The 25,380-nt window shown below is 33.4% G+C and overlaps 1 protein-coding gene across 4 annotated transcripts in view; it reads left to right on the forward strand.

Annotated features, from left to right (window-relative positions):
* Window positions 1–24,220, forward strand: part of LOC121370006 (inositol-trisphosphate 3-kinase B-like) — a 133,994-nt gene extending 109,774 nt beyond the window's left edge. For 3 of the 4 annotated variants that reach the window (XM_041495094.1, XM_041495095.1, XM_041495096.1), the window contains exons 7-8: window positions 9,469–9,540; window positions 20,255–24,220. In XM_041495094.1, coding sequence (XP_041351028.1) covers window positions 9,469–9,540; window positions 20,255–20,458 — 276 coding nt within the window. In that variant the 3' untranslated portion in view covers window positions 20,459–24,220. Of the gene's footprint in view, window positions 1–9,468; window positions 9,541–16,503; window positions 16,592–20,254 lie in introns of all 4 variants that reach the window. The other variant, XR_005957655.1, reaches the window with a different exon arrangement.
* The last annotated feature ends 1,160 nt before the right edge of the window (window positions 24,221–25,380 follow it).

Genomic DNA, 25,380 nt, shown 5'->3' on the forward strand with positions numbered 1-25,380 from the left:
CTGTCATGGGTACACACCTCAGCTATCTGGGCTGTCTGTCCAGGACTGTGGGTTAGTTGTTAGTGGTTAGTGAGAGAAAAGAGGGTGTAGTGGTCTTACACCTATCCATTGGAAGCAGTCATTATAAATTAAAAGTCTTTTATCAAACACATTATATGGACTGGTAGAGCCTTTTTAATCACTAACAATTATATACAAAATAAATTTATTAAACACATCATATGGACTGGTATAGCCTTTTCAAACACTAACAATTACATACAAAATAATTTTATTAAACACATATGGACTAGTAAAGCCTTTTATATCACTAACAATTACATACAAAATAAATTTATTAAACACATCATATGGACTAGTAAAGCCTTTTATATCACTAACAATTACATACAAAATAAATTTATTAAACACATCATATGGACTAGTAAAGCCTTTTATATCACTAACAATTACATACAAAATAAATTTATTAAACACATCATATGGACTAGTAAAGCCTTTTATATCACTAACAATTACATACAAATAAATTTATTAAACACATCATATGGACTAGTAAAGCCTTTTATATCACTAACAATTACATACAAAATAAATTTATTAAACACATCATATGGACTAGTAGAGCCTTTATATCACTAACAATTACATACAAAATAAATTTATTAAACACATCATATGGACTAGTAGAGCCTTTTATATCACTAACAATTACATACAAAATAAATTTATTAAACACATCATATGGACTAGTAGAGCCTTTTATATCACTAACAATTACATACAAAATAAATTTATTAAACACATCATATGGACTAGTAAAGCCTTTTATATCACTAACAATTACATACAAAATAAATTTATTAAACACATCATATGGACTAGTAAAGCCTTTTATATCACTAACAATTACATACAAAATAAATTTATTAAACACATCATATGGACTAGTAAAGCCTTTTATATCACTAACAATTACATACAAAATAAATTTATTAAACACATCATATGGACTAGTAAAGCCTTTTATATCACTAACAATTACATACAAAATAAATTTATTAAACACATCATATGGACTAGTAAAGCCTTTTATATCACTAACAATTACATACAAAATAAATTTATTAAACACATCATATGGACTAGTAGAGCCTTTTATATCACTAACAATTACATACAAAATAAATTTATTAAACACATCATATGGACTAGTAGAGCCTTTTATATCACTAACAATTACATACAAAATAAATTTATTAAACACATCATATGGACTAGTAGAGCCTTTTATATCACTAACAATTACATACAAAATAAATTTATTAAACACATCATATGGACTAGTAGAGCCTTTTATATCACTAACAATTACATACAAAATAAATTTATTAAACACATCATATGGACTAGTAGAGCCTTTTATATCACTAACAATTACATACAAAATAAATTTATTAAACACATCATATGGACTAGTAGAGCCTTTTATATCACTAACAATTACATACAAAATAAATTTATTAAACACATCATATGGACTAGTAGAGCCTTTTATATCACTAACAATTACATACAAAATAAATTTATTAAACACATCATATGGACTAGTAAAGCCTTTTATATCACTAACAATTACATACAAAATAAATTTATTAAACACATCATATGGACTAGTAAAGCCTTTTATATCACTAACAATTACATACAAAATAAATTTATTAAACACATCATATGGACTAGTAGAGCCTTTTATATCACTAACAATTACATACAAAATAAATTTATTAAACACATCATATGGACTAGTAGAGCCTTTTATATCACTAACAATTACATACAAAATAAATTTATTAAACACATCATATGGACTAGTAGAGCCTTTTATATCACTAACAATTACATACAAAATAAATTTATTAAACACATCATATGGACTAGTAGAGCCTTTTATATCACTAACAATTACATACAAAATAAATTTATTAAACACATCATATGGACTAGTAGAGCCTTTTATATCACTAACAATTACATACAAAATAAATTTATTAAACACATCATATGGACTAGTAGAGCCTTTTATATCACTAACAATTACATACAAAATAAATTATTAAACACATCATATGGACTAGTAGAGCCTTTTATATCACTAACAATTACATACAAAATAAATTTATTAAACACATCATATGGACTAGTAGAGCCTTTTATATCACTAACAATTACATACAAAATAAATTTATTAAACACATCATATGGACTAGTAGAGCCTTTTATATCACTAACAATTACATACAAAATAAATTTATTAAACACATCATATGGACTAGTAGAGCCTTTTATATCACTAACAATTACATACAAAATAAATTTATTAAACACATCATATGGACTAGTAAAGCCTTTATATCACTAACAATTACATACAAAATAAATTTATTAAACACATCATATGGACTAGTAAAGCCTTTTATATCACTAACAATTACATACAAAATAAATTTATTAAACACATCATATGGACTAGTAGAGCCTTTTATATCACTAACAATTACATACAAAATAAATTTATTAAACACATCATATGGACTAGTAGAGCCTTTTATATCACTAACAATTACATACAAAATAAATTTATTAAACACATCATATGGACTAGTAGAGCCTTTTATATCACTAACAATTACATACAAAATAAATTTATTAAACACATCATATGGACTAGTAGAGCCTTTTATATCACTAACAATTACATACAAAATAAATTTATTAAACACATCATATGGACTAGTAGAGCCTTTTATATCACTAACAATTACATACAAAATAAATTTATTAAACACATCATATGACTAGTAGAGCCTTTTATATCACTAACAATTACATACAAAATAAATTTATTAAACACATCATATGGACTAGTAGAGCCTTTTATATCACTAACAATTACATACAAAATAAATTTATTAAACACATCATATGGACTAGTAGAGCCTTTTATATCACTAACAATTACATACAAAATAAATTTATTAAACACATCATATGGACTAGTAGAGCCTTTTATATCACTAACAATTACATACAAAATAAATTTATTAAACACATCATATGGACTAGTAGAGCCTTTTATATCACTAACAATTACATACAAAATAAGGAAGGAAGGAAATGTTTTATTTAACGATGCACTCAACACGTTTTATTTACGGTTATATAGCATCAGACATATGGTTAAGGACCACACAGATATTGAGAGAGGAAACCTGCTTTTGCCACTTCATGGGTTACTCTTTTTCAATTAGCAGCAAGGGATCTTTTATATGCACCATCCCACAAACAGGATAGCACATACCTTTGATATACCAGTTGTAGTGCACTGGCTGGAAGGAGAAATAGCCCAATGGGCCCACCGATGGGGATCGATCCTAGACCAACCACACATCAAGCGAACGCTTTACCACTGGGCTACGTGCCGCCCTACATACAAAATAGATTTTCTTGTTTACAGTGTTCGTGTATTTATGTTCAGAGTGTTTCTGCTTGTCCTCATGTTTGTAGTAGCCTAAACAGGAAGATTTTTTTTTTTCAATAGATCATATTATTATATCATGCGTCTAGCTATAGTCCGTCCCATCATTCTTTAAAAAAAAGGTTTTTTGTAAAACAAATTCAGTTTGGTTTGACGTAAGAAGAAAAGTAAAATTGTTTTGAAAATAACTTTAAAAAACCAACAACTAGTTTTGTGTCAAATTTATAAAACAGTCTGCTCAGAAATAAATAAGTTGTAGTAAATTTTATCGTATGAAGGAAAGAAATGTTTTATTTAATGACGCACTCAAAACATTTTATTTACGGTTATATGGCGTCGGACATATGGTTAAGGACCACACAGATTTTGAGAGGAAACCCGCTGTCACCACTACATGGGCTACTCTTCCGATTAGCAGCAAGGGATCTTTTATTTGCGCTTCCCACAAGCAGGATAGCACAAACCATGGCCTTTGTTGAACCAGTTATGGATCACTGGTCGGTGCAAGTGGTTTACACCTACCCATTGAGCCTTGCGGAGCACTCACTCAGGGTTTGGAGTCGGTCTCTGGATTAAAAATCCCATGCCTCCACTGGGATCCGAACCCAGTACCTACCAGCCTGTAGACCGATGGCCTGCCACAATGCCACCGAAGCCGGTCATATGAAGGAAGGCATTTAATTCGGACGGACAATAGTTGCTATAATCAGTTTTCATTTGACTAAAAATATTGCTAATCAAAATTTAGAAAACACTGTTTACTGTATTTCCTTTTATTTTAAAGTTAATTTAGTTTTCTAACTATGTAGGTTGCATAGTACCAAAGAAGAGAGTACCGTGTCAAAGTTCGACGTGCACCGTCAAATATTTACGGAGTAAAAGCAGCAGTGGGTGTGATTGGTAGTAATATGTGACATTGATTATTTGTGCAAATACTATTATCCATTGACAATAAATAAATACACTTTTATTTGTTATACAGTTGTTATGCAGTATATACCAGAGGTTGAAACTAATGCGGGGTACCCCCAAAAATGGAACTGCAATTTTCAGCAAAAATGACGGTTGCTATTAAAAACATAAATTAAATCTCTTAAATGATACGTGACCCCCCATTTTCTTGCAGCTAGATTAGATGTGAGGTGCCACACTTTCTATTGCTGTACTTCCTGGGTGTGTTGAAACGCTGCTTATATCAGTTTTATTAGTAAACGTTAACATTATCGGCAATAGGAATTGATTTGGTCTAATGGAACCTATAGCATATATTCACTATATTATCATTATTTTATATTGTATGCCATTTACTGTTATTTGACAGTCATAATTGCTTAATTAGGGTACACTCAGGCATGTGAGTTCATAATGACCTTGACCTTGGCATTAATTTACTGTGCACTGCTGAGAATAGAGTTTGAAAAAAAAGTCTGTGCTGACCAATTGGAGATTTTGGCCCATATTTTTTACTTAAAAATATTTTAAAGCTTATTTATCCAAGGTGATGGACATGTCATATAACACTAATCTTATTTAGGATAATAAGTCTAGGCAAGATGAAATAAGCTATTAGTAATAATTTATTTTAGTTAAAAAATAATGTTAGCTGATATTAGGTTAAGCTTTTAGATCTCCATCAACGATGTGTATTTGAATGCAATTGGCTCTGGAATGACTATATTTAAATAACCTGATTTCTGCTGTAATTTTAACATACTTTTTAGGTTGGTGAATTATGTTTTAGGCAAATATGGGAGTTTTTACAATTGTTTTTGTCAGTTTGGCAAAAACATTAAAATCTACAGAAGTGGGTTCTGTATAGCCATTTTGCATTCTCTTCTTTATTTGTACACAAATATAAGCTTGGTAATGATAGCTTTAGGTCAGTTCATTAAATCTTGTCCATATATCAGTGAGTTTTCTATAGTAAAGGGTATTTGAAGTATATACCAAGTACAAGAGCAATTTTGACACATTTGTTAATCTACCTAGGAGTGTGTTAGTATTATCTTCCACTATTACCACACTTGTAAAGCTATATTTTCCAATATTACTATGTAAATGATGTGTTACATTACAGATTGTAGTAATGCATATGATATAAATATTATATTCAGTTAAAACAGAAAATAATTAAAGAAAAATGACTTTCGCACTCTTTTGATGGATTGAATGTGCTTTTTTTATGACAAATAAAAAATAAAGATGTAAAACCCTAATGATAACTCTAGATATGATACATGTCTGTAAGCACCAATCACTGGAGATTATTAATAAAATATCAACAGATATATTGGTAGCTGTCAGTGGATTTAATAATGCATATATAAAAACAACTATGCTGATGGGTTTGAAAATATTGCATTCAGTGACTTGACATCCAAGCATAGTCCATACCTTGGGTGTTTACCCCACCATGATGTGTACCACATTAATTTACTACTATTTGTGGATGCAGTGGTGTTCATTTCAGATACCACATGTAATATGCTTTTTTTCTAGTGAAGTTCTTATCATATGCCCATTAAAGTCTTTCAAAACACAGGGTCACTGCAATAAATGAGTTTTAAGGTAATTATTTATTGGAAATGAGAGACTCTGACTATGCATGCACACACTACATATACAACTAAGCATACACAACCAACACATAGTATGTATCTTCAAGAGTAGTATTTTTATTTATTATTTGTTTTAAATATGATACATTGCATTTGTATACAACTTTGCATAACACTGATGCTTCCTGAGGTGTACATTAAATCAGGTTGCACTGTAGGAACAACACTTTCAATTATGTTGTCACATCATATCAGAACACAGAAGATCCTGATAGTCATGAAAACACCCAATTGGACACTTTTTGAAAAATATATTTTGTTGATATAGGTTGCATAGTACCAAAGAAGAGAGTACCGTGTCAAAGTTCGACGTGCACCGTCAAATATTTACGGAGTAAAAGCAGCTGTGGGTGTGATTGGTAGTAATATGTTACATTGATTATTTGTGTAAATACTATTATCCATTGATAACAAATAAATAAACTTTTATAGAGTTGTTATACAGTATATACCAGAAGTTGAAACTAATGTGGGGTACCCCCAAAAATGGAACTGCAATTTTCAGCAAAAATGACGGTTGCTATTAAAAACATAAATTAAATCTCTTAAATGATACGTGACCCCCCATTTTCTTGCAGCTAGATTAGATGTGAGGTGCCACACTTTCTATTGCTGTACTTCCTGGGTGTGTTGAAACGCTGCTTATATCAGTTTTATTAGTAAACGTTAACATTATCGGCAATAGGAATTGATTTGGTCTAATGGAACCTGTAACTACATGTATGTTTTCGGGGTCCTCTTTGAAAGAGAGATCAGTCTGTTTAGTAAATGTGTAACAACATGTCCTTATGATTCATTGACTTAGTTTGTGTAGCATATGTGCCACGACAGACTTCTTAATTTGTTCATGTATACATATATTTTCTTCAAACACAGATTCATTAGTAATCTAAATGTTCAAAAGCGGTATTGCACTGAAAATTATCAAGCATTCTGAAAAGAAATGTGTTTATGTGTAACCAGTTAACATTCTTACAGGGAGAAGTAAAATAATGTCATTTGAGTATTGTCACCATTCAAATATATTGCTACAGTCATGTATGCTTTCAACACCTTGAAAAAAAGAATTTAATGGCCTATTTACCTTCACACTGTCAAAATAGTGTTGCATTCCGTGTGGAGTAGACAGCACCATTTACATGTTGGTATGTTTTTATTTTTTGTAAGTGGAGACAAAATATTATGTTTACGTTTTAAAAGACAAAAGGAAAAAAAGTACCATTTATCACATTAACAAAATTACTGTTAGATATGTGATATTTATTGTGTACAAAACCAAAACACTGGTGTGTGCAGTGTCTGTCATGAATGATAAGTTATCTGCTGCACATCCAAGATAGATATAAAGATGAAACTAAATGGAAATAAACAGCTTAATATAAATAAACAAAGTCAAGAAAAGAAGAATGAAAAAAGGCCTAAACAAACTCATTAGATACAACTTTCAGCACTAACCCTCGATAAAAAATGCCTGTAACCAAAAAAATTTGCAAATATGATTTTTTTATTTGCCAAAATAAAATTGTTTTAACCAAAATTGTTTTGCTTAGTACTGTATCTTAGAGTATTTATATATGAATATGAAAATGCATCTTTTCCATCTATAATTATGTACAAACTGGAATAAATCTGAATAAAAAAACCATATTTCGAGTTAATATATTACTTTGTTATTTCAGCGGGAGTGGGGGGTTATTTCAGCGGGAGTGGGGGGATGCACCAGTGCCCCCTGCAACCACCCACCTCCACTTCTAAGGGTTATGTGGGTGGGTGGATATTTATGGAGGGTGCTGTTTTTTCTTTTCTTTCTTTTTGTTTTAAATTAATTTTTTAAAGCTGATACTTTTTCATTATTTTTTTAAAATAGCATTCTTTATGTTGGTTTGAATTTAGATTTCTTTAAGGGTTTTTACTGTTTTTTAAAGTAACCCATCAATTTCCTACCCTCAACAATTTTGTAATTTTTGCCATGTTGATTTCAGCATAATGTTAAATGCTTGTTCTTGATTTCAGCTTGAAAAATACCTTTAGTAGGCTAAGACTGTTGACTTCACGTTATTATAACTATCCCATTTACATTGGTTGTTTTTGATAAAACGATAATGAAATTGAAATTTACAATCTATTTAAAATCTAATACTTTATCAAACAAATGTCATGATTATTGTAAAATATTTTCATTTAGTGTATATTTAACCACAATTTATATTAATACTGCATGTTCATTTCCCGTGATCATGATCTGCATATACATGCTCTCAACCATTGGTGCGAAATTAACAGACAAAACAAAAATAAATAAAACTGCAGTTCAGTATTGATTGATGCGAACAACTATTGTTTTTCCAAATGTACATCAAGATTTACTTTGGTGTAATTGGACCGGCCTCGGTGGCGTCGTGGCAGGCCATCAGTCTACAGGCTGGTAGGTACTGGGTTCGGATCCCAGTCGAGGCATGGGATTTTTAATCGAGATACCGACTCCAAACCCTGAGTGAGTGCTCCGCAAGGCTCAGTGGGTAGGTGTAAACCACTTACACCGACCAGTGATCCATAACTGGTTCAACAAAGGCCATGGTTTGTGCTATCCTGCCTGTGGGAAGCGCAAATAAAAGATCCCTTGCTGCCTGTCGTAAAAAGAGTAGCCTATGTGGCGACAGCGGGTTTCCTCTCAAAACAGTGTCAGAATGACCATATGTCTGACGTCCAATAGCCGATGATAAGATAAAAAATCAATGTGCTCTAGCAGCGTCGTTAAATAAAACAAACTTTACTTTTGGTGTAATTGTTTTGTTTAAGATCCACTACAGTAACTATGTCTCTTGACAGGTGCAATCACAGTTGACTAGAGAGTGTGACCTATTTTCCGACTGATAGCTTGGGATTGCCTACTAGCATAGCATGTGTGTTGAAATTGACATGCATTGTCGGTCTTTTATTTGGTTCAAAGACATTATAAAGTTTGAATAACAAGCTACAGATCTTTGTTTTCATACATGTTGAACACATGCCATTAAGATTAATAACTGTTATTATTAAAATAAGCAAACATTAGGCTATATCCTGGATGACACCGTTTCTCATTACCGATCGTGAGATTGCTATTACGCTAATTAAATATTTAGTTTTAGTATTATGTTCAAGGTTTCAGATAGATTATGTAACTATTTGTTTTCATCAGACGATAGAAAATGGCTTAGCAAAATTTCAGCCACTTGCAATTTTTATTAGCCATTTTTTTGGTAAAAATTATCCAATGTCTAATTGGCTACCTGAACTTTGTTAAAAATTGTTGGTAATTTTTGTTTTCAGCCCATGTATATTGACCGACTGAAGGAAATAAGAAGTGCACAGGAGACATCAGAGTTTTTTCTACGGCATGAAGTAAGTACATATACATCAGTCACTTTAAAAAAATCCAGACTGATATATATCAAAATGAAGGTGGCAGGGAAATAAATTATGAAACACTTTTCACCATACTAACATAATGAATGAATGAACAAATGAACGAACAAACAAATGAATGTTTAATGACACCAGAGCACAAACACACACATCAAACACAAACACACACACACACATCAAACACAAACACACACATCGAACACAAACACACACATTGAACACAAACATACACATCGAACACAAACATACACATCGGCTATTGGGTGTCAAAAAGAGTTATATATCAGTATAATTATTATACATATTAAAAAATAAAACAAAAAGAGTAAAGAGCTGTGAAAAAAATATAATACAATACAATACAAAAATAAATGCAAGAAAGTAGAGAAGAAGAATTTTTTGGTGAATCATATTTGTAGTAATATTTATAGCCAGTCAATGTTTTGTGCTTCAGAGGTTTCTAGAAGAAAATGTATTTCAGATTTTGAGGCACTCCCTAATTTGTGGTTTGACAGTCGCTATGAGTTACAACACTCAGTGTAGGTGTTGGAAGTAATATCACTATTGAAACTGGTCAGGCACCATCCCTGTTAAATGTCAAGAGTTCAATAGGGCAACCAACCTAATGGAAATATTTTTCCAGAATTTTCTGATATTTTCATTTTCATGCATGCGAATGCCCCTTTCAAAACAATAATTTAAAGCGCACAAAAACATCATTTTCATGTAATTTTAAACACAGCAAAAAATGTCATGTTTGACATATATTTACAAAATGACAATACAAATGAGTATATCATTATTTATATGTGAATTTGAACTTCCTCATAAAAAGACACATACACACACCCCACCTACACACACATACACCAAAATCATCAACAATTTCACACAAAACCCCCACTTTATTAGCAAATATTGTATTACAGTTTAAGACTCACACCTACAGATTAGCAATAAAATGACAAACTTGGGACCAATGTTATTTTTATGTAGGTATAAAATGTTTACTACCCACATTAACACTGGCTGTCATTTTGCATTATGCTTACATTACTATTACAGTAACACTTTTGGGGAGCCAGTGTACAGAAAAAAATTACGTTATTATTTAACTTACTTGAATAAAATAATATCGATAGGTACATGTATATTAATGTCATGGATGCGTCATATAATAGATTAGTGGTGACCAAATATTATTTAGTCAAATGTTGCATGTGATTGCCCATGGAAAAAAGCAATTGTCGGTTTTTTGGGGGGGGTTTTGTACGATTGTAGTGTACTTCTGCTCATGCTTTCATCCACACTGGCAAAATTGCATACATCGCCATAGAACCGACGCCTGCCTCGTAGGAACATAAGTCTATGATATTTAAAATATATCTTTAAAATGAATACATAAACTATTCAAGTATAAAAAATAAGAAAGAAAATGTTCATATATGGCTTCAGTGTACTCGACATTTTCATTTGTCGGCTGTTGATAATAGACAAATGCCCGCGGCCTTGGTAATCGCACAAAACTAGACAAAACGGAGCTCAGGTTGAAATAAGTGATAAAGATATTTAATTCTAAGAATGAAGAATGTAATAAGAATTAGTTGGTTAAAATAACAGTTGCATGAGTGAATTTGAAAATAAAGTACGGATATTTGACATCAGTTCTGGAATTTCTAGTACATGATGAAAATTCCGAATGTTTTGGAAAATTCTGGATTTTTTGGAAAATTTGGGAAAGTTGGTTCTGCGGAAACATTTTTAAATGACTGGTTGTAAGATAAATGATATTCATTTACTATTTACTATCCTCTATCAGACTTTCTGCTTGTAAATAATTTGAGAGTATATAATAAAAAATAAAATGGATCATAAGTATATATAGTCCTTCCCACCTCCACGTACATTTGATTTTGTTGTAAATTCCTTTTTGATTGGACGTAAGAAGAAAAGAAGTAGTGGTTGTGTTTTCAAGCTCAGAAAGGTCACATACTAGGCAATATTTGTTGGCCAGCCTATTATCAGAATTATTAGCATTATTCCATACATGTGTATTTACCTTTTTTGACACCCAATAGTCGATTTGTATTTTTGTGCTGGGTTGTCGTTAAACATTAATTTATTCATGCATTCGTTATCAGCATTATAAAAATCGATGTTTAAATCGCCTCGATATACTGATGCAAAAATAGTTAAAAGAATAAATTCTGGTTGAATTTCAAATTTAGAAAACTTTCTGACGAATAGAAAACTAAGCAGAGTTTGACAAATCTGCTAGCCTGATGCCCGGGGCTAGAGCTTTTTAACACTGGGCTATTGACAAATGTGCTAGTTGGTTTAGAAAAAAAATGTTTTTTAAAGAAATAAAAAATGCTAGCTCACGATAATGTTTTTCCACTCCACTGAAGTTTGTTTAATAAATGTTAACCTGACATTGATCATTGCATAATATCAAAATTAATATTCTGTAATGGTTTGACTATTGGACATGAACATGTGTGTTCTGCATGCTAGGATCGGCTGGGGTCATGTGCAGGAATGTTACGAATGAAAAAGTAGTACCAGTGCATTATATTAACCCCATTGCGTTCACCTGTCGTGTATTGTCAGGGCTCTCGATGACTCGGGAGCTCAAGTCAAATAGGCATGAAATCACAAATCTGATGGGGACATGTTTTGATGAAAAAGTGACAATCAAATTGGTAAAAAAAAAAATCAAGTACACCATTACAAAATCTTTGAGCTGAAACAACGTGGTACCTACGTGATCATGGGTGTAGGAAGGTGCCAAAAAGTGTGTGTGTGGGACACACGCGCACACACACACACACAGAGTCAGACCTCGTTACGACTGTCGTTTCGACAACATTTACATCATCTGACCACAAATTGTCGGGCACAAACGTACATCAGTGTTATTCTGTTCATTACACCAGAATTCATGCCTTCGGACACCGACAGAGCAAATTAGGAACAATGGTGCATCAAACGTATGAAAACACCTCTTTACAATAACATTACATAATCACAGATACTGAAGCACATTGGCAGTACACACACAGCCACTTAGAATCCTTGACCTCGTAGTGAGCTGACAGTGTCACATGCAGTCCGAGCTACCGATGTCTTCTAAATCTGTAGACATGTCTTGCTTTTGTAAATGAGCCTTTAGTCAACCAATTAAAGGATTAACTTTGAACAATCAAGTCTTCTATTTGTATGATATTTTGTAAACGAAAACAGGTACCAATCGTAGATGTCTTTAACCAAGGAATGATTAGACTGACGGTGAATGTGCCTTGTTTAATATATTTAATGATGTTTTCTATAAACATATTTAATATATGTAACTCATGATAATTCGATACAACAGCAATTTCGATATAACGACAAAGTGACCCAGGGACGAACATGGTCATGGTAACGAGGTCTGACTGTATACATATACATATTAATATATATATATATACCGTATTTTCTTTAATAAGCGCCGGGTCTGTAACACTTTGGAACAAAATAAACACTGGGTCTCTAATAAGTTCCGGGCTTCCAATAAACCCCGGTCTTAAGACACCTGAAAACTGATTATTCCCTGGCATAATTTAGGCACTTTAAATGGACAAATAATCTTAATTTGTTCATTGTTTTGTTAAAGTTTTGTTACAGTTCGAAATTCAAGTTTAAAAATAAATAAAATTGTAAGTTCATAGTTTTTAGATTTAATTTCTAAAATTTGTTTGAAAAAATGGGTCTCCAATAAGCGCCGGTCTGCAACAAGTGCCGGGTCTATCCTGTCTGTGGGATGGTCCTTTCCTATTGATTCTTATGTAAAAATATGGTTAGATTTCAGATCTGCAACTCTTACTTGTCTAAACCTGTACGTTGATTGGGAATTTGCATATTTTTAATGGTATGTCAAAGTAAATTTGTGTTTGATCTGTTGCTACCCAAAAACAAAAGCCCACAGGACAGACACCAAATTTCAGTTTTAGGGGAAATTAAACTCTTTAAAAATGTTTTTTGTGATTCTTAATATCCAAACTGTCCATTTTAATTTGCTGGACTTTCATAATTGGTCAATTTGACCTACATTTTCAAGGTCAAATGAAGGTCATTGTTTCTGAATATATAATATGCAGTAAATGACACAGATCATTTGTTTCTTTTAATTCTTTCCAATAATATTGATCAATAATTTTCATATTATGACTTTGGTTTATAGATATATCCATTACACATCTAGTAGAGGTGTTTCCTGGTTGAAATTTCAGGGGCAGATCCATAATTTAACGAAAGGGGGACATGTTTAGGAAAAGGGCATGGTTTGTTAGAAATGGGTATCAATACTTTCTGAGGTGTGTACAGGGTATGGTTTATGGTGAGGATGGATGTGGTTTATGGTGAGGGTAGGTACCCATGCAAAAGTGACCTTTAAGGATTGTTTGGGGGGTCATTTAAGGTCATTTAGGGGAAATTGGGGAAAATTAAGTTTTTACATTTTTCACAACTTTTAGGGTAGAGCGTTTTACAAATATGCTACATACAGTTCACTCTTCATAGATATGATGTATTAGATAGGAAATCCGCTACATTTTTCCATTAGTAGTCAGGGATCTTTTATATGCACCATCCCATGGACAGGATAGCACATACCACGGCATATTATGGGGAATATTGATATTAAAATCAATTTATCTCGATTGTGTCTAAAACATGTCTTTAAAAAAACAATGGTACCCATGCTTATTGAGATCTGTGCAGGGTAAGGTTTATTGTGAGGGTAGCTAGGTACCCACACTAAATTGACCTTTATTGAAATCTATGTAGAGTATGGTTTATGGTAAAGGTAGGCACTCATGTCATTTTGACCTTTAGGGTGTTACTTTAGAAGCTAGTTGGGATCAAAATCGAAATGTTTATTTTTTTTATCTGTAAGTCTAGATTCTTTCCAGAAAGTGTTATTAAAGGTTTACTTTTGATTATTAAATGTATCTAATTGGTCAATATAATCTGCATGTTAACTGGGAAATCTGGAATAAAAAATGCATTTATTTTACAGTATAAATTTTGTGCGATACATTCTTCTAAATACTGTGTGTAACTTGGAAATATGAAACGAAAAATGCATTTATTTTACAATACAAATTTTGTGCGATACATTCTTCCAGGTACATACAAAGTGACAGGCTATTATAATTTGCATTGGTATAGCAGTTATAAAAAATAAACCTGTGCATTAGCTGGGAATGTGCATGTTTTTAATGGTATGTCGAAATTGTTTCCTCTGTCAGCCACTACCCAAAGACAAAGAAGTACACTAAATTAACTGTTTCTCAACCTGAATAAAGTAAAATGATATTTTTAAGTTAACTAATTGTTCGAAAGATATTTATGAATAAAAAATATGAAATATAAATTTATATATGTTTTGTTTAATCTTTGGTTTTGGTGTAGAATGAAATAAAATATGCTTCATATAATATTATTGAGGATTTAAACAGATCCCATCTGTCTTTCCAAATGACTAGGCAAGTACAATTTCAGGTACATTTTATTAGAAATGGGGTCACATGCTTAATGCTATATACATGTAGTGTAAGGTTTACAAAGAGGGTAGGTACCAAGTCATTTGGCACAAATTAAGGAAAATTATTATTATTATTGTTTTTTGGGTTTTTTTTGGGGGGGGAGTGGTTGAATATCATCAATATTTAAGATACATGTGTATAATGTTATTATCTAATTAAAGACAATATCACCGTTTATTCCAGCAACAATTAATATGGTATATCTTAATTGGTTTCTATGATTAAACTTATTCAACATGAACAAATGCCATATAACTAACCGGTTTTATATTATGATTGATAGATAACAGCACTGGACTGCAGTACATGTGTATTCTGGAATACATATCTGCCTTGTTTTGCTACATTCAAATTATTTTTCCAGTCTCCTTAAGCAGGAGGTAGACTATACTGTCAAATTATGGAATGCTTTAAAAGTATATTTAGAAATTAGCTCTTTTCAAATGTGAAAACACCTCCAGAGCCTTCTGTCCTTGGTTTTATCAATGATGTCGTAACACCATACAAATTATCAACTGGTTCAGGAAATCCACAATGTCTACTGCAATCCATGACATCAGTGTGTTTCAAGTGGAGTATGTCCTGCCCAGTATTTGATGACTACCCAAATGGTATCAAAGCTTCATCTTTAGGGTGACCAATATAGCAAACCATTAATAGTGTTTTGGGGTGTAGCCAGAGAAGAAAAAACATCGAGGCAAACCCAGACCTGTAAAATAAATATCAGTGCCATGAGAAAAATTTAATAAATCATCGCCATTGGTGTTATGTGGCTGTCTGCATTCAACCACAACTCGAGAATATGCTTCATGCTTGGATGAAAAATAGTGTATATATAGCTGCGTCATAATTTCCTATCTGGTTGAATGTGCCATTTTTGGATCCACAACCATCTCCAATGATGAGCCCATACTTACAAACTAATATAACCCCATGTTCCATAGAATATTGAATAGAAAAAAAAACCCATTGTGTCTCTGATCCTGCATGATCAACTGGGATAATACTTGTGGAAAGGGAATGCAACATAGAGTGATAATTTCTAGACTGACAGTGTTTTTACCTTACATGTTTGATGGTTATGCTCTGATCTGTGCATTAAACAAACCAATTGCAAACACATTTGTCAACATAGTTTTGGGAACAATTCATGGTTCCACCAGAAAAGATGATATTATCTTTGACACTCATATTGAGAAACAATACATAAAGCTACCAACAAACATCTAAGGAGTAGGAAAGAAAGGTAAATTTTGCAAAATTATAGATGTGAAAATCATTTGACATAAGTGTAGTTCCAATGTTTCATTAATTATTAATGAAACTAACAGTGTTCTTGCTATTCTTAAAGAATGGAACTGTTGTGGACCTCCTGAACTGAGGTATATGTATGCTGTGTATATGGAGCTACTGAAACAGATGTTGGGATTGATACTCAGGTTAAGTATATTAAAAAAAAACCCCATAAGTTCTGAACTTCTTTATTTTAGCAAGGATGCCACCGAGTTATGTGGAAAAACCTATATCTAACCATACCTATTGGTACATGTAAAGATTCTACAAACTGATAGTGGTCTAAAACCTGCATTAAGATTTTTGGGGAAGGATGTGTCACACGAAATTAATATTGTCAAATAAACACATTTTTCATTCCAGATTCCCCTTAGTTTATATGAATATTGCAATATATACTGATCAATTAGTCATCAAGAGTAAACCTTAAACAACACTTTTTAGAAAAGACTTACACTCATACATATTAAAAATATTGATTTTCACTTGCACTGACATCTAAAATCACCTCTAAAGTGACCTTTAAATGTCACAATGGTGTGAAAACCTACTTTCAACATAAACCTTGCCGTAAACAGGTACATTTTGCGTGGATACCTAACCTCACCATAAACCTTACTCTGTATAAACATCAATAAGCATGAGTACCCATTTCTAACAAAGCTACCATTAATTATTTCTAAACATATGTTTTAGACATTAGTAAACACATAATTTCGAGATCAGTTGATTTTTATATAATGTTTCCCAAACGTTTGCATGTAAGTTGTAATATATAATGATCCATTATAATCATATTTATGAAAACTAAGTAGCATATTTGTAAAAAAAACCTACCTGCAAAGATCAGAAAAATGTAACAAAACTTAATTTTTCCTAATATGACCCTAAATGACCTTAAATGACCCCAAAATGGTCAATTTCGCATGGGTTCCTCCCCTCGCCATAAACTATCTACACTCACCATGTAAAGTCTTCTCTAAGCATAGCTATATACCCATTGCTAACAAACCATGCCCAAAATGTGGACATAACCCATTCAGAAATTATCACTTTTGAATAAATTCAGGTTCTGCGTCAGAAAGACATAATTTCGAGATCAGTTGATTTTTATATAATTTTTCCCCATAGGTTGCATGTAAATTTTAATATATAATGATCCACTATAATCATATTTATGAAAAGGGAACTTTAAGTAGCATATTTATAAAAAGCCCTACCCGCAAAGATAAGTAAAATGTTAAAAACTTATTTTTTCCTAATATGAACCTAAATGACCTTAAATGATCCCAAAAATTATCCTTAAGGGTCAATTTCACATGGGTACCACCCCTTGCCATAAACTGTACTCACCATGTAAAGACCTCACTAAGCATGGGTACACATTGCTTACAAACCATGCCCAAAATGTTGACATAACCCATTCAGAAATTATCCCCTTTCATTAAATTTTGGATCTGCCCCAGAAAGACATAATTTTCGAGATCAGTTGATTTTTATATCAAGTTTCCCTATGTTTTGCATGTAAATTGTAATATATAATGATAATCATATTTATTTTTAAAAAGCTAACTATCTGTAAAAGAAAAAAAGATGTAAAAAACTTAACTTTCACTAATTTGACCCTAAATTACCTTAAATAACTCCCAAAATGACCTTTAAGTCACCTTTGAGTGGGAACTTACCCTCACTGTAAATTGCACATACCCTCACCATAAATCATACCCTATACAGACTTCAGTAGGCATTGGTACCCATTCTTAACAAACCATGCCCCAAAATGTAGGTGTAACCTTTTCCTAAACATCTCCTCCTTTCGTAAAATTATGGATCTGCCCCAGAAATTTCAATCAGGAAATACCCCTACTAGATGTGTAATAGATATATTTATAAACCAGTCATAATATGACCATTATTGATCAGTATTATTGGAAAGGATTAAAAGAAACCAGTGATTTGTGTCATTGACAGCATATTATATACTCAGAAACAATGACCTTCATTTGACCTTGAAAATGTAGGTCAAATTGACCAATTATGAAAACCCAGCAAATCAAAATGGAAAGTTTGGATATTTAGCATCACAAAAAACATTTTTAAAGAGTTTAATCTCCCCTATAACTGAAATTTGGAGTCTGTCCCGTGGACTGTTGTTTTTGGGTAGCAGCAGATCGAATAGAAATTGACCTTGACATACCATTAAAAGTATGCAAATTCCCAATTAACGTACAAGCTCAGGCAAGTAAGAGTTGCAGATCTGAAATCTTCACATATTTTTACATAAGAATCAATGTTCAAACCTTCCTGACTCTCTGACATAGATAAATCGACCTGGCTCCCGTACTATGTGCCCACCACTCCAAAAACCATTGCTGCGGGCCTGTATAGGTAATGAATGAGCCCTTGCTGTAGTTAAATATGAGTAGCCTGTGATGGTAGTGGGTTTAATATCTTAGACTCCAGTTACTGTTCCAGTTGCAGCAGAGTTCGACAAATCCGCTAGCCCGACGCCCGTGGCTAGTGGTTTTTAAGTTCGGGCTAGTGAAAAACGCAAAACCACTAGCCCCCCTCCTCTCATCATCGCTCGATCGTGGTTTTTTTGTTTTCTTTCTTTCTTTTTCTCTCGGCTGAAATTTTGTTTAATAAATTTGATTGTGACGTTTGTCATCGAATAATATCAACAATGCAATGAATATATAATAATAATCCACTTGAGCTAGGTCTGCAAACTGTAGTAACATGCTATCTCTACATCGTCACAGTTACAGCATGCATTGTTTACCTTTCCCTTTCAAGTTTCTGGCACAGGAAATAAAGTCTAATGACATGCGTGTTTTGATTGGTTAGACACGTCACGTGGTCGTTAATCTCGCACATGTTTTAGGCTAAGAACTTGGAAATCATCAATCGTGACAACAGGTTAATCTCAATCAAGTAAACCCCAGCCATGCTTTGAATTTCAGTGTTTGTTTTATTTACCTATTGTTTTTTAATTTAACACTTCGCTAACATGTGGTTATCGGCAATCAGGAAAACAATTCACTTTAATGGTAACCGCATATGCAATGACTCGGCTTGGCCTATTACATGTATCGGTTTGGATAAAACGTCATAGCTGCTGATACAAGATAATACCTTTTTTGTTCATCAATTAACAACGGATTAGATGTCGCCGTTATATTCTTTTGATATCGGTCTGACACGGAATAATGCCCTGTATTTGGCATCACCGTTCCTGGCGACACTGTCGTACCCTCATTTAAATTTAATTATTTTGATATTGTTTTTAGATACCAACCAAGAGTTTTCTCAATTAATTTTCCCGGGGGGGGGGGGGGGGGGGCAAAAACAAAAACGGGACAATGACGATGGATCACACTTGACAAAAGACAAAACGTACGACACGACAAAAAACTGAAAGTTACAACATGATTTAAGTGTTTGTTTTATTTTACTGTTATACTCGTAAATGTGTAATGTTACAAAAATTATATAAAAATCCAGTTATAATTGATCAGGAATTTGGGCTAGTGCTTTATCTTGGTGGGCTAGTGGTTTTCACAAACCCACTAGCCCTGTGGCTAGTGACTTTTCAAAATATTTGTCATACTCTGGTTGCAGTGACTAATATGCCATGCCATGCCATAAGCACAGTGTTCAAATAATGTTAATATAAACATTATATTTTGTTATTTTACTCTAGACCAAGTATGTTTGATACAATAATAGCTATAGTGAAATGTATGAAAGTCATTGTTGCTTAACAAGTATTTCTTTCCTAGTATTTTCATTTTGTTTCTGTCTTTCAGATAATAGGCAGCTCCCTTTTGTTTGTGCATGATGCCAATAACGCCAGTGTGTGGATGATAGACTTTGGCAAGTCTGTACCCTTGCCAGAACACATTGAAGTAAACCACAGAGACTGTTGGAAAGAGGGAAACCACGAAGATGGTTATCTATTCGGGATAGATAAACTCATTACCATCCTGCAGAGCTTGCTTAATATCCCATGATGTCTTGGACCAATAACAGTGAAGGATTATCATAATAATGATATCTTAGACAAATGACATTGATAGATCATCATAATAATAATGTCTTGACCAATGACATTGACATATTATCATAATAATGATGTCTTGAACCAATGGCATTGATGGATTATTATGATAATAACGTCTTGAACCAATGACATTGATAGATCATCATGATAATGTCTTGGACCAATGACATCAACAGATCATCATGATAATGTCTTGGACCAATGACATCAACAGATCATCATGATAATGTCTTAGACCATTGACATTAATAGATCATCATGATAGTGTCTTGGACCAATGACATCGACATATCATCATAATAATGTCTTGGACCAATGACATTGATAGATCATCATGATAATGTCTTGGACCAATGACATTGACAGATCATCATCATGATGTCTTAGACCATGGACATTGACAAATCATCATAATAATGATATTTTGTACAATGGTAGTGGTGTATAACAGGGGTTGAAATGACAGATCTCAATTTTGGCAAATTAGAGGCCAGGGTAATTTGGCCTAGATTGATGGAGATTTTCAGTGTATTACAGACCTTATGAAGGGCATAAAGGCAAACTTCAACAAGTGTCTTAATATAAGGAAGTGTGAACAGTTTCATGGTTTTGTAATAAGAAATGTTTCAGGAGTTGCATTTGAGTATGATGACCAATTAGTAATATGTAAAATAAGGCAAAGCCAGTTTGGCCATGAGACTTTTTAATTTCAGGACACTGGTGCATATGACTTTTGCATTGCAGCAGTTTGCCATTTGGATTCTGTTATATTTGAGCCCTAAAATGATTAGTTTCCTGGTCACCAATGGCAATCACATTTTTGACTTGGTGTCTAGAAAAGAATTGTGATATTCAACTATGGCTCCCAGCTAGCCTCCAACTTAATTCATCCTGGAGATGACTTAATTGGCTCCTGAAATTGTATATATTATTTCAACCCCTGTATATCCATAGTGAGGGGGTGGTGTAATTTGATGGGTGGTACTGATAACCTTAAGCTCTATAGTAGCAGTGTGAAAATTCCTCAACATTCCAGGACAGAACAGTATTACAAAATTCACAACTTAAGGTGTATTTGCAGAAAAACTGCCTTGCCTTATGTTTTTTTATTCCATCCGAAGCGAAAACAAAGCAAAAATTTGTAGTTTATTATTCTCGATGCAACAATTGAAAGCAAAGTAGAAATGCAATTTCAAAACTTTCAGTATTGTATGAGCATTAAATCTTTCATTCAGATATTGTCCACTTGGGAACCTAATAGTTGAAATGTCTGCCCACTCATTGAGGATAATATGTCTAATGGCAAGCTTGCTCTAGTAGTTCACACCACATTCAGATATTTGGTGGGAACTGGAGAAGGGGTGCTGTTGTTTATGCTTTGTCTTCCAAGGAATAGGTAATAAAAAGCTGTAGATTAGCCAGTGGTTATTTCAAAGTAAGTTTAATATGGTAACCATGACAGTCAAAAAGGTCTTGCTTCTCTCAGAAATGAAAAGGACACTGGATGCAAAACAAACAAAAATTAAATAAAAAAGAACGTTTTGGGGTAGCATTAAAATTTGTAATTCAGAAAAAATGCAGATTTTCTTCTCTTTTTTTTACTTGTGATTTCTTAAGAACACCAGGGGTCAAAGTTACAAACTTTCACCCTGCTTCTGCATTTTACTGTCCCTGCATCATGTTATGCTGACCTTCTGTTGGATTTTTTGTCATCTTTTTTTCCCCCTTTGAATCCCATCACTGCTGCTACAAAGTGGGTGGGTGGGCACATGCCCCCCCACACACACACTTCCTACATCAGTGACTTGAGTGGCTGTTGGATACCATTTATCTTACAAGCTCTTTCAACATATACAGTATCTATTGAGCAAAGACAAGAAGGATGTTTTTCAGTAACTCGTCATACGATAAATGGTATCTAATGGACACGAATGTAGTATTCTATTTCTTACAAATTCTCAAGAACTAGGTTTGAAATAAATTTAAACATCTTTTTCAGCTAAAAATAATTTACAGCACTTGTTCTTGAAGTTAACTTGAGCATCAAAGAGCGGTCTGGTTTAGGTCAACATCATAGATCATTCAGTTTTGATCAGTTAGATTTTTTTTCCATTGGATGATATGGGTATGGCGATTGGGTCCCCACTATGGAGTAACCAATCACAAACATGATCTCCAACGTATACTGACGCCCAAAAGAAACTATACCAAGACTGAGACTACTGAAGAAAACCAAAACATGTTGCATGTTCAAAGATAGATCTATTTGAGTGGGTTTTTTGTTTTTTTACATTTTGTGAACAAAATTTAATTCTGTAAAAGAAGAAACATATTTAACCAACATTTCATTTCCATTATTCAAATTATAAAGGAATTTAAATCAATTTGTCTTGGTATTGTTTCTTTTGGATATCAGCTAGTATACATCGAGAGATGAAAATAATCTACAATGAGTTACCTTACATGGGTGTGTAAGAAATGAATGTTTGTTGTATTGCATGTTAAAACAGATCAAACGATATTAAATTAAAATATAAAAATTTAAAAAATAAAATATAATTATTCTCTTTTTTTTGGAGGCAGCAGGTTAACATGCATTGAGATGGACATTTATCTATGTAACTGTGAGAGACACTGAATATGTCCATGGTAGTGAGACATTTAATTCCACAGTTGTTAATTTGTTAAATAGAGAATAATACATGAGTGGTCATTAGATACCATTTGTCTTAAGAGTTGTTTTAAAATTTATCTAATGAGCAAAAGCGAGTTTGATACATTTTTAAACAACGAGTTGTAAGATAAATGGTATCTAACGGACACAAATGTATTATTCTGTTTCTTGCATATCCTCAAAAACCAGGTTTTGAGAAAATGTTAACATCTTTTCCGACTAAAAGTAGCTAACTTGCATGTAGATGTCACATACAAATGATTGTGAGGTTAACTATAGGTCACAGTGTAAACAATTTCAACCATGCTGTTTTTTCATTGGATGTATGGCATTGGTGACCTGATCATCACCTAGGAGCAGCCAGTTGTATGTCTTGAAATTGTTAACAAATGTACATGTGTTATGAAAAATAACAAATGATGTTCTCACCAACGGGTGTGTAAGGAAATGATATTATTGTCACTAGATATTATATTTGGGACACTGACATTAATATAATATATGCAGGTAAATTAATGCCTAACAGACAATAAACAGTTTTATGGGGGGTTAGACTTAAAATTTAATAAATGGTTCATGTGTGGATGTTCTAAATATATGGGTACTATATATTATTTCTACATTTAAAATCTAATGCCATGAAACTTAAAACTATTAGCTTATACGAAGAAATTACTATTCAATTCTATACACTAGTACTAGTAATGTGTATGCTGTTTAGACTTAAATATATACATATTCACTGGCAAAGAAAAACAAAACATTTTTCACTTTAAATATAAAGCTTTTCATGTACATATTACTGTAAAATAGACTCATCCAGAATTATGACTGGAATAAGTTATGATGTAACGTGCATGTTTCTCCTAAAACAAATTGATAGTTATAGTAAAATATTAGTTTTAGCAGAAAACTAGTGAGAATTCATTTTGCAGATTCTACATTGCAAATAAGTAAATGCAAGTTAATGCTGATTTATATCTATGTTCATAAATGTTCTTTGTTGACTTTTTCTATATAAATTTGATATAACTTTCAGTTGTGTTTGTTATATTCTATTATCTACTTAATCAAAGTAGTTCCTGTCTCGGTGTAGCTCCGTCTCAGTGTAGCTCCCATATCTGTTTAGCTCCCATCTCGGTGTAGCTCCATCTCAGTGTAGCTCCTGCCTCTGTGTAGCTCCTGTCTCTGTGTAGCTCCGTCTCAGTGTAGCTCCCATATCGGTGTAGCTCCATCTCTGTGTAGCTCCTGTCTCTGTGTAGCTCCATCTCAGTGTAGCTCCTGTCTCTGTGTAGCTCCATCTCTGTGTAGCTCCTGTCTCTGTGTAGCTCCATCTCAGTGTAGCTCCTGTCTCTGTGTAGCTCCATCTCAGTGTAGCTCCTGTCTCTGTGTAGCTCCATCTCAGTGTAGCTCCTGTCTCTGTGTAGCTCCATCTCAGTGTAGCTCCATCTCTGTGTAGCTCCCATCTCTGTGTAGCTCCGTCTCAGTGTAGCTCCCATATCGGTGTAGCTCCTGTCTCTGTGTAGCTCCATCTCGGTGTAGCTCCTGTCTCTGTGTAGCTCCATCTCTGTGTAGCTCCATCTCAGTGTAGCTCCCATCTCTGTGTAGCTCCCATCTCTGTGTAGCTCCCATCTCGGTGTAGCTCCTGTCTCTGTGTAGCTCCATCTCAGTGTAGCTCCTGTCTCTGTGTAGCTCCCATCTCAGTGTAGCTCCCATATCGGTGTAGCTCCATCTCAGTGTAGCTCCTGTCTCTGTGTAGCTCCCATATCGGTGTAGCTCCTGTCTCAGTGTAGCTCCATCAGTGTAGTTCCTGTCTCGGTGTAGCTCCGTCTCAGTGTAGCTCCCACATCGGTGTAGCTCCATCTCTGTGTAGCTCCATCTCAGTGTAGCTCCTGTCTCTGTGTAGCTCCATCTCAGTGTAGCTCCATCTCTGTGTAGCTCCCATATCGGTGTAGCGCCTGTCTCGGTGTAGCTCCATCTCAGTGTAGCTCCTGTCTCAGTGTAGCTCCATCTCAGTGTAGGTCCCATATCGGTGTAGCTCCTGTCTCTGTGTAGCTCCATCTCAGTGTAGCTCCATCTCAGTGTAACTCCTGTCTCAGTGTAGCTCCATCTCAGTGTAGCTCCTGTCTCTGTGTAGCTCCTGTCTCTGTGTAGCTCCATCTCTGTGTAGCTCCCATATCGGTGTCTCTGTGTAGCTC

The sequence above is a fragment of the Gigantopelta aegis genome, chromosome 4 (genome assembly GCF_016097555.1).
Source record: "Gigantopelta aegis isolate Gae_Host chromosome 4, Gae_host_genome, whole genome shotgun sequence".
NCBI classification, from domain to species: Eukaryota; Metazoa; Mollusca; class Gastropoda; order Neomphalida; family Peltospiridae; genus Gigantopelta; species Gigantopelta aegis.